General features: G+C 38.3%; 1 protein-coding gene across 1 annotated transcript in view; it reads right to left on the reverse strand.

Moving 5' to 3' along the window:
* rel (v-rel avian reticuloendotheliosis viral oncogene homolog) overlaps nucleotides 1-9,490 on the reverse strand; it is a 20,475-nt gene extending 10,985 nt beyond the window's left edge. Inside the window, exons 1-4 of the mRNA XM_047352069.1 lie at nucleotides 9,368-9,490; nucleotides 7,230-7,369; nucleotides 6,989-7,137; nucleotides 6,201-6,292 (exon numbers count right to left, since the gene is read on the reverse strand). Of these exons, the coding sequence (XP_047208025.1) occupies nucleotides 6,201-6,292; nucleotides 6,989-7,137; nucleotides 7,230-7,369; nucleotides 9,368-9,374 (388 nt within the window). The 5' untranslated portion in view covers nucleotides 9,375-9,490. The remainder of the gene's footprint in view (nucleotides 1-6,200; nucleotides 6,293-6,988; nucleotides 7,138-7,229; nucleotides 7,370-9,367) is intronic.
* Nucleotides 9,491-10,647: the final 1,157 nt, after the last annotated feature.

Below are 10,647 nucleotides of genomic sequence, written 5' to 3' on the forward strand. Positions count from 1 at the left end.
CTGTTTAGTTTCCAGACACAGAACCAGATATCAAAAGTATTTTAGAAATGTTCAACATGATTGCAATCGTGGCTTTGGGAAGGCCATTCCAGAGGTCTAATGTCAGCTTGGTTTCTCCATTCCTAAACTAGTTTTGACGTGTATTTATGATCATTGTCTTGTTGATCTGAGGTTAAGTTGAGGAAATTAGAGGTAGTCTCTCTTATTGTTATTTCATCCACTTTGTCTCGGTATCACTGACAGCAAAACAGCCCCACAGCATGATGCTGCCTTCACCATGCTTGACAGCTGGTAGTGTTCTTAGTGTAATTCTGACCTAAATACCAGGGATCTGCAACCTGTGGCTCTAGAGCCACAAGTGGCTCTGTGGACCTTCCATGATGGCTCTTTGTAACTTTGGCTAAATGTGACAAAGAACCAGATAATGTTTTTAAATATAGATATAATAACAAAAGGAGGTTTTATGAATATTTCAGTTTTTTCATGGAATAATTACATTGAATTGCCACAACAGAATGACACTAAAAGTACCAGTAATATTTTTCTTATACCTAATTTTTGTCATTAGGTTGGAAACTACACTATACTGCTGAAAGTGTTGCGTTCCACCACCAAATCAGTGAATTCTGGTGTTCCAATCACTTCCATGGCTGCAGGTGTATAAAGTTTGGTGAGAAGAACTTTGACTGACCTGCACAGAGTCCAGACCACAACCTTCTTGAACACTGTTGGGATTAATTAAGAGTGAAGGATGCAGTTCTGGTTTTCCCATCTAACTATGAACACACTCGCCTTGTGGAAGATGTTTACAGAATAGTTAAAGTTGCTATTGCTGGCAACTGTGGGTCCATCAACAAACTGGACCCTTATAGATTAATAATAGAATGTCATCAAAGCTCATGTACATGTAGAAGTGTTTTTTTTTCTTGAAGAAAGTGAACTGATAGATGTTATAACCACATTCATCAGTTTTGATAACTAAGAACTTTGCTTCGAGGCTAAATCCTGTCCTGTGTCACAAGAGCGAACACAGGCAGGTGTGCCACCACACAACCTCAATGAACTGACAAGGTGCTTAAAAGCAATACAGAAACAAATTACTGCGTCATATTAACACTGGCGTCATCGTAAGTGTTTTATGTGTCATCCACTAAACAGGTGAGACACGGTGATCTTTGTGAGAGTAATTTGAAACAAAACCTTGATTTTAAAAGACACTTCTTCATGTGGCTTTGCAGGCTAATCCAACACAGAAAGATGAGTTATGGTTAAAAACAAATGAAGTTAAATGAATATAATTACATGAGAGCTATGAAAATTTGTAAATTTAGAGTAAACACACACACAAAAGCGTGTTTAAATCCTCGCATTCAGCACAGTTGAAACCCCAACCTGGTCCAATCTGTGTCTCTCAGTGTGGGTCTAAGGGTCAACAGGTTTGTGTATGAGTGTTTTTCTCTAAGTAAATATGTTTAAGCAGGCGTGTTGGGCATGAGGGAGGGGGAACATCATATCTCCCCTCGACACAGGAAGCAGCTGAGTTTCAAAGCAGAAGTGAGCTGCTTTAAGTAGCAAGTCTTGACTTCCAGCTGCCCGCTGAGCTGATCTGCAGCTATGCATGCTAGATGTTGGATATGAGCTTCAAGGTTTGCAATGGCAAACCAAGACCTATTAATATCTGGAAATATATTTCTGGACCAATATTTTTCTAGGGTGAAGTAGAACAGTTTCAAAATGATCTAAAGAACACCGTAATTCAACTCAATTGAATTCAGTTTTATTTATATAACACCATTTCACAACACACGTCGTCTGAAGGCCCTTTACAAAGACAATTCAATCTAATCATACAGATCTCAAGTACATCAAACAGTGCAGTCACATTCAGTTTATTATTCAAATTGGTTAAAAAGTTTTTCTGTCTAAGTAAACCCAGCAGATGAGTCATTGAGTCACTCCTCCTGGATGAGCATGTAGCGACAGTGGACAGTTGCTTGCATTGACTTTGCAGCAATCCCTCATACTGAGCATGCATGTAGCGACAGCGGAGAGGAAAAACTTCCTTTTAACAAGAAGAAACCTCCAGCAGAACCGGAACCAGGCTCCGTGTGAGCGGCCATCTGCCATGACCGACTGGAGGTTTGTAACAGTAACAATTGTTAAGCACGGTAGAGGCAGAATCATACTATGTGGTTGTTTTGCTCCCAGCTATTCTGGTGGATTGCATAGGTAGTAGGGTCACCTAAATAATTTAAAAAATGGTGTTTACCCTGATAAAGCCGAGGCTGAAAATCTAGGAAAGAAAATTGTTTACTTTTGCAGAAGTTGGAAAATTGTTTTGGAGCCATTTTTAAACATCATCAGTTGTAGCAGTTATAGCAGTTAATGCAAGTTATTTAGATCTTTTGGCCACAATGGCAAGAAGTATGTTTGGGGAATTCAATACGAGGCTTTCAAATCTAAGAGCACTGATATAACTGTATAGCATGGTGGTGGCAGCATTAAGCCGTAGGGCTGATTTGCTGCCAGTGTTACTGGTGCATTGTATGAAAAAGCATTATGAATCAACAGTTACCTAGAAACTGCCTTTATAATAGCTATTTTACTGCTCCTCTACCTTCAAGAGATGGCTCAGTGTGTTTGTTTACATGGTTGGATTGATACTTACACGTATCAGTACCAAAAAGAGACGTTTTACCATCATTACTGTCAATATTAGCCAGGGGAAAAAAATACATATGTGATCATATTTGGTGTCAGTCGGCTAGAGCCTGGATGTTAGTGGGAGGAAGGGTTTCATTTATATTACAGAAGGGACATGTGTCACAGTTTCATATGTTTTAGTTTCATATGTTCTCATCAGACATCAGGTATGAAGACTATCAAGGTCATGGATGCAATGAATCAAAGCCAGAGAGCAAACCAAAAGCACATATATTTATGTGCATTTCAGTTGTGTTTGAAACTAGATATAAGTGTCAAACTGATTCTTACACATATCTTATATTTGTGACAAAAAACATAATAGATCAACACAAAACTTTAAAGCATATGTGTCTAAAATAAACCTGAACACAAACCTGCCATTACCCAGTGCTGTTTTACAGACATCTAAAGCTCCCTACCCTACGATTATCATCATCTCTGAGAACTGGGGAAGCCCCTTGGTTTAACCCTCCCTCTTTTAATGAATCCTGCATTCCCAGCTCTCACGTGGCCTCATGCACTGATCTGAATTGAGCAACTGTGACCAAGAATGGGGAAGTAGCTCAACGCCTGTTTGTACACGAGAACTGCTGTGCGTCTGCTTGGGAGGACCGCATAATGAAAGTACATAAAGGAAATGGCTACAGTGTAGATTGCGTGGCGGCAAGGTAGCGGATCTTCAACTTGATGGCAGGAAAATCTGCACAGTTGCCTGAGAACTGGGTCAACCAACATTTGAAAACATTTCTTGTGAATTGTTTTGAACCTGTTACTCAGTAGTTACAGCAGGAAAACCAGAAGCAACAACCAGAACAGCACAAAGATTCACACTTTATTTGGCAGATAAAAGAATTTGGATTATACACTGGGGAAGTAACATTACTTCAAACTAGCTGATGAAACCAGTCTTAGAAAGAATGTTAGTTATACTAACATTCATATTTATAACAGCTTTGTTGTTCTGATACGTGCATATTTGTGGAAGTAAATAAATAAAAGATTAAAGTCAGACAAACCTTAAGAATTTAAATACAGGAAGTGCACATAAAAAAAAACTCTTTATAAAGAAAAGATCAAGCCAAAGTGGAAAAGCTGCATATGAAAAACTTTGTACACCCACTGATCCAACGTTTCTAGAACCACCTTTAACTCTTAGTAGTTTTCTGTCTGACTTCATCAGTCCCTCACATTGTTGCAGAAGCATTTTGGACCAACTCTTCTTTTTAACATTGCTTCAGCCCGCTCAGGTTTGCAGACATTCATTTCTGCTCAACTCCCTTAATGTCCCATTGCAACATTTCAATCAGGACCATTGCAACGCATTAACGTCTGATTTTTTTATTCTGCCTCAGATTTACTGCTGTGACTGAAATCATTCTGCTGCTGAAAACCCGGTTTGGCACAAGCTTCAGATTGTATACAGTGGAGTCCATTGTCGACACAATGACTCCAAGGAGCAAAACAAGCCCATATCATCAGCTCCCACCACCATGCTTGCAACTGGTATGAGGCCATCCTTGTTTAGTCTTTTTCTAATTGGCCTGTGATGAACTATTAACCTTCAGCATGCTAACCGACTGTAGGATTAAGATGAAGCTTGTGGTCTTTTTTTTTTTTTTACCATTTCTTAGACCCTGGCACAGTCTGACCTTCTGAATTATATTTTTATACTCTACAATAAATAAACATGATCTTATGACCCTTCCCAGATGTATAGACAACAACAGTTGCTTCTAAAAGGTCCTTGCTGATGCCTTTCTAGCTTGGCATCATGTTAACATGCACCACTTTGCTCCAGATCAATCACTGGACAGGACTCCTGCTTTTATAGAGGTGGTTAAACTGATGATGATTCCCCTCCTAGATCCAATGGAACCGGCGTCGTAATGTTCCACACATTTTGGCTTTTTTTGTTTACGTAAAAAAATCGAATTTGTTCCTTAGTTTTGTACACTTTCGGTTAAATTTGACTAATTTCTGAATCTGATAAAAACCAGATCAGTTTTATTCTGTCCCACCATGTAAAACGTTTTACTTTTAACCATGCCTACATCTATTAGCTAACATTAGCCACCAGTGCAGCAACAGTGGATAAATCATAAAGCACTAATAATTTGTGCTAAAGTTATGTTTTAAATGCTTTTAAAGACTTCACTGTCAAGACTTAGACAGTATTTGTTGTTTTTTTAATGTAAAAAAAAGAAAAAAGTAACTAGGTTTGGATAGCTTAGCTTAACTCAGCAAGCATTAGCATGGCTGATGTTTTCAGTACTAGATACTATTGTTACAGACTGAAATTTGTGATTAAACAATTATAGTTCATACCAATGAAGCTTTGTTAGTATTTTGTAGAACAGTTTGTCTACCTTCTCATTTTAAAAGTATAATTTTGCTAATCTTTGATTTGTTCGTAAAAACTAAATGGCTAACAGCTAAAACAGTGTTTTTTCTGACACATAAAAGGTCTGGGTCACAACCTTAATGTTAACACAGTGTGTAAAGAAAACTTTGGTCACCTTTGTAACACTACGATGTGAGATTAAAAAGATTTCAGACTCTATCACGTCATAAGCATTGCAAGAGAACAATGAATACGAAGCTAGCTCGGGGGTTAGCGGATTCAGAATTAGATTCAGACTCCAAGAGAGCTCTGAGCTCTGAAATTGGAACCAGATCAAAGAATGTCTTTTCCAACTGTTCAGCTGATGGACAGAACAACAGATTTTTGAGCTAAATGACCAGGCTAACTAATGTTAGTAATACTAGTAATACTAATACATTTATTTGTTTTTATGTTTTGAAACATTATTGCAACACATTTATTAACACCATCAGAAAGAAACTTTTATTTCAACATCTCCCCTTCCTGAGAATCACATGCTGAGGACCACATGTCAAGAGACCCAATCCAGGTCGCCAAGAGGCAACAAAACAAGATCCGGACCACAGTAAGGCGTTCTGCTTGTTCTGATGAGGCGATTCAGAGCAGCAAATCTGATCTTTCCAGGTGCCTTTCAAACATTGAATTGCTCCTTGCTTTTCCTTCTCCCCAAACTTTCAAACATTGTCTAACTCATGAAGAAACCACTCTCCATACACTCTTAATAACAGTCGTTTTACAACCTTACATTTAAATTTTCTGAACGTTTATTAAAAATATAAATTTATCTTTATTTAGTACCAGATTTCATGTTTGTTGTTCATTTTGTGTTTTTGCTTTGTTTCATTGTTAAATAATTCTTAGAAACCATATATTAGAATGATAATACCAATAAAAATATAAATATTATGTGTTAATAATTGGAATAATTGTAAATAAATCTATTTTTGTTAAATACACATGTTTAAAATATGAGCATTTCTCCATCAGACTGATTTTCAATACATATGAAACTGATGTATTCTTCATACATTTATATAGTTTTGCATTTGCCATCAATTGCTTAGAAAGGGAAAAGAGGCCCAGCATTAAAAGGCGCTGTAAGAGGACTCACCGTTGAATGGGTTGATCCCTCTTGTGATCCTCTGAAGGATGGCATCCTTAACTTCCCTTCTCCTCACGCACTGGATGCCCAGATTCTGAAAACTGTCAACAACATATCGATTAAGAAGCAGTTGCTGCAACATCTTAATTTAAAATAAGCAAAGCTGACTGGACCACACCTGGGTGATGCTAGATCCCAAAACAATAACACTGTTGTGTTTAAAAGTCGAAGCAGTGACGCAAATACTCTCACCCGTCTGGTCGGCTCGGTGTATCAAATTTCAACAAATAGTCAAATAGTCATCAAGGATTGAGACTTTTTACAATATGATGACCAGAAACTGTAAATTCTTTTATAAAATGAACTTTGAGAGGGATTTACAAATTTCATGCACTAAAAGATCCTGACTCATTCACACACTCACAGACACACTCCAGTTGTGTTTTCTCTCTGAAGCACGGCAAATAAGGGTGATGTCACTTGGGGAATTCCCATATTGCCATCTCCATCACAGACATGGGTCAGATAAATATGCTTTGTTTGTGTGTTTTAATGTGTGTTTGCTGCTACATAGTCTGCTGTACAAGTTTGTTTTGATGCAGTTTAGAGGTCAACGGTTCACACTCTGAGCCTTCTGAAACCAATTCAGAAATAAAATGCTGCTACAGGAGAGCAAATCGGTTATTTGGCGATCTGTTTACATGACACCAAAGAGAAAGTGATTGTATCTGTGACTGTGTGCTGATGAAGACCGAGAGTGAAGTGATAACTGTTCTGGAGTTTGGAGGTGAACTCACGCCATCACTCTGCGGTCGGGGCCAAACTCGGCCTCGTAGAATCCGTCTTTGCAGTCCTTCCCCACCAGGTCGTGCGGATGTGGCCGGTAGGGCTCGTTCTTTGTCACCAGGTAAACACGGACCTTCCCCTTCCCGCAGTAGTTCAGGATCTGTGAAGAGACATGCAAAGTTACAAACCTTCCTGTGATATACACATTAATGTAATGCAACTCTCTGCAGAAAGTTGGATTTTCCCACTGACCTGCAGACTGGGGTAGGTCCTGTTGTTGTCGGAGCTCTTCTCGCCAGGGATGCTCCCGGCAGAGCGACCCTCACACTTGTACCTGAAGCGCATTCCCCTCTGCTTGGGCTGCTCGAAGATCTGGATAGCTGGCTCAGGCACTGAAATGAGAAAAGAGTAGGGAATCTGAATGAGTTGCCTGTTGTGTTAAGAAAACTGATTTTACAATAAGGGTGCACCGCATTAAACAACCATGTGACTGCAAAATTTGCTTAGAACAATGAGATTAAGATGATTGTTGCAATTGACCTTATTTCTACAAAAGTTTCTATGTTAAATACCAAACTTTTCCAGATTTAAATTTCCAGAGTTCTTAAGCCTTTTGTAGCTGATAATTGGATGGATAGACAGGTAGATAGATGAATATAATTTTGAGACAATGGTACAGGGAATAAAATCTGGATATACAAAGATCTTTCCCTTAGATGTTGTCTTTTTCCAAACAAGTCCACCCTTGAAAATACTTGAACCAAATGTCATATATCCAGACTTTTCCAAACAGTGTAGGAACCCTGGATTAAACCACATTATCGTCACTCTCCTCCATCATCATGGTTTCCACTCCACTCTCTGTGAGCTCAAGAGTGGGCATCGAGGGAGGTGGAAAATCCAACCAACTGGCCAAATATATTATTTGCATGCAGAGGGTAAATGCATGGCACCTCAAATGTAATAATCTACCAAATAATGCATCCAATCAGTTCTTGGCGATTTTAAATATGTGCTGATATTGTGATAACAACTGTGATTCAGTGTATTGTGCAGTTCTATGTTACCAGTTTCTTTAACAAGGCCAAATTTTTATTTGATTTGTAGATCTAAACCTGAAGTTTAGACTCAAAAGTTAGTTTTAGGAAAAACAGCTGCACATGACAAAATGGATTCCTTTTAGCTACTTCGGTTTTAGAGTTTCAATCACAGCTTGCAGGGAGTGACAGATGCATTTTTATGAATATGACAAATCTTATTAAAGCTAGGAAAAAATTCCATTCAAACTCCCCAGTTTTACTGGGTTTTGCAATTATGGACCTATGGATTTAGATTTTCACCACCATTTTGCACAACTAAACTGAACAAATGGGCTTATTTGCAGCTGCAAATCCAGAAACCGGAGCTAACTAACGATTAAAACCTCACCCGTGTTGAAAAGAAAAGCCATTTTTGACTTTTCTGCTTGAAACAAAACTGGTTCCACATGACACCCGTGTGAGAGAGGAACAAAAACTGATCTGGAAAGCATTTTCTGTTTTTCATGTATTACAGTGTTCCAATCATCTAACAAAGTTCTAAAAATGCGGTTTAAGATGACAGCTGAGCGGCTCTTTCTATGAAGTGAAACAGATGCTTTTAAACCAGCAAGTCAAAAAATAACAAACAAAAACAACCTTTCTGGCATTTCAAACAAAACGAGAAGCATGAGAAAAGCAGCTTGGCCTTGTTCATCGGGTACACTACGGATCCTGCAGCTTAAACCCATTTAACCAACAAATTTGCATTAACTGTAAAGCTAAGCAGTTTAAGAACGACTGGCCATCACAGCGAATGTCTGAAAAAAGTAATCTCTACCAGTAAAACAAAAGAGGAAGTGAAATCACACAACATATTTATGGAGATTGCTTTTTAAACTAGTGAGATTTGGCTTCTGGATAAGAAAACACCTTTTATTGATCAAAAATAAAAGCAATAATAATGAATTTAACTGAAATGGACTTTCTTAGGTTAGGATGATCCTATAGAATAACAACTGAGTAGGGAAATGTGACATTTAGAAACATATTCATAAGCACAACATATATTTAAAAAGTGCTAGTAGTAACAAGGTGAAACTGGAGTGTAGCTTTTGTCAGCTTTAATAAAACACAACAGAGACTGCAGAAAAGTAGAAGCTGTGATACTGTAGAGGAGAAATGATTTCTATTTATTATTTAGGTTATTACAAAGTTATTCTTTAGCTTTGAGGTACAGCTTTTCCAGGATAGCATGCATTTCTGTTTTTGCAATAAAAAACTGGTACTTAAGAGTGTTTCTACCTCCTAACCGTCCTTTTTACAGGTTCTTTTCACTGTCACGTATAGTGAATAAACACTGGCGCTACTCACCGTCCATGGTGCGCAGTTTCCCTCTTTTAGTCGTGTCCCGGGTGGTGTTCTGTCGGAGAGCCGCAGACTGAATGACTGAGTGCGCCCAGCCAGGTTTGTTTTTCTTCAGGAGGTTCGGTGGGGGGGGGAGGGGTCACAGTTCCCGAATGGACCAATCACAGGCCACGAGGCGAACGCTAAACAGCCAATAGCGAGACGGAGAGGAGGAACCCTTTCGACTAGGAAACGCCTCTCGGTAGTGCGTGGTGCTCTGAACACTTCCGTGTCACACCCCATCCTTCCCAAACTAATTTAAACCTACAATTTAAATTAATATATATACAAAAAAAAAAAAAAAAGTCTCAGATTTGTTTATTTTCAGACTTTTGACTCTAAAGGTAACATTTACACTTGATGTTTGCTCTTAAAGCCAAATTAATCCGAGTTAAATTGATAAAAATCGCCTCTTATTAACGCATCTCTGCATGTTTCGTTGGATTTATAAAATGTTAACAAGAATCCCCCAGCCACAATATCTAAAACTCGATGAATTCACATCACAACCAGTGTACAAATAAAATGAATGTATTCCATACAGGATCAGATTTTACCAATATTTAATTGACAAAAAGCGTTGTTTTCATTCATTTCAGGAACTTGCAGAATATTTATTCTTATAAACAAAACCTGTAATATTTACTTTAACCTGATGTTAAATGGTGTCAGTCACCATTTTTGAAAAGGTGCCTGAAGATATGATCAGCTAATCTAAATCTGAGAAAAAACAATAACCTCAGATAAGCAATTGTCTAATTTCGATGGTCAAGTTTCATATGAATATGACAAAAAAGATCAGTACACAGTATGATAGTCCATCTGATTAAAATTTATTGGGTTTTCAAAGTTGACAACCCTCTGATTCTTCTAATTTTGATGATTATGGCTTGAAGGTAATAAAAAAACCCAAATTCTGCATCTTAGAAAAGAATATTAGAGATTAGATATGATCAATAAAAAGGGATATTTTAAACAGATGTGTCAGACTTTTGAAACGTATGTTCATTTCTAAGCGTTCAATACTTGGTCGAGCTCTTTGCATGAATTACTGCATCAGTGCGGCAGCCTGTGGCACTGCGGTGGTGCAGTGGAAGCCCACGTTGCTTTGATAGCTTCCTTGAGGCCATCTTCCTTTTCACAATACAGATATTCTCTATGGTTTCCAGGTCAGACCAGTTTGCTGGCCAAGCTCAGTAACACCATGGTCATTGAACCAGCGCTGGTACCTTTGGCAGAGTGGATGT

The sequence above is a fragment of the Girardinichthys multiradiatus genome, chromosome 22 (assembly GCF_021462225.1).
Source record: "Girardinichthys multiradiatus isolate DD_20200921_A chromosome 22, DD_fGirMul_XY1, whole genome shotgun sequence".
NCBI classification, from domain to species: Eukaryota; Metazoa; Chordata; class Actinopteri; order Cyprinodontiformes; family Goodeidae; genus Girardinichthys; species Girardinichthys multiradiatus.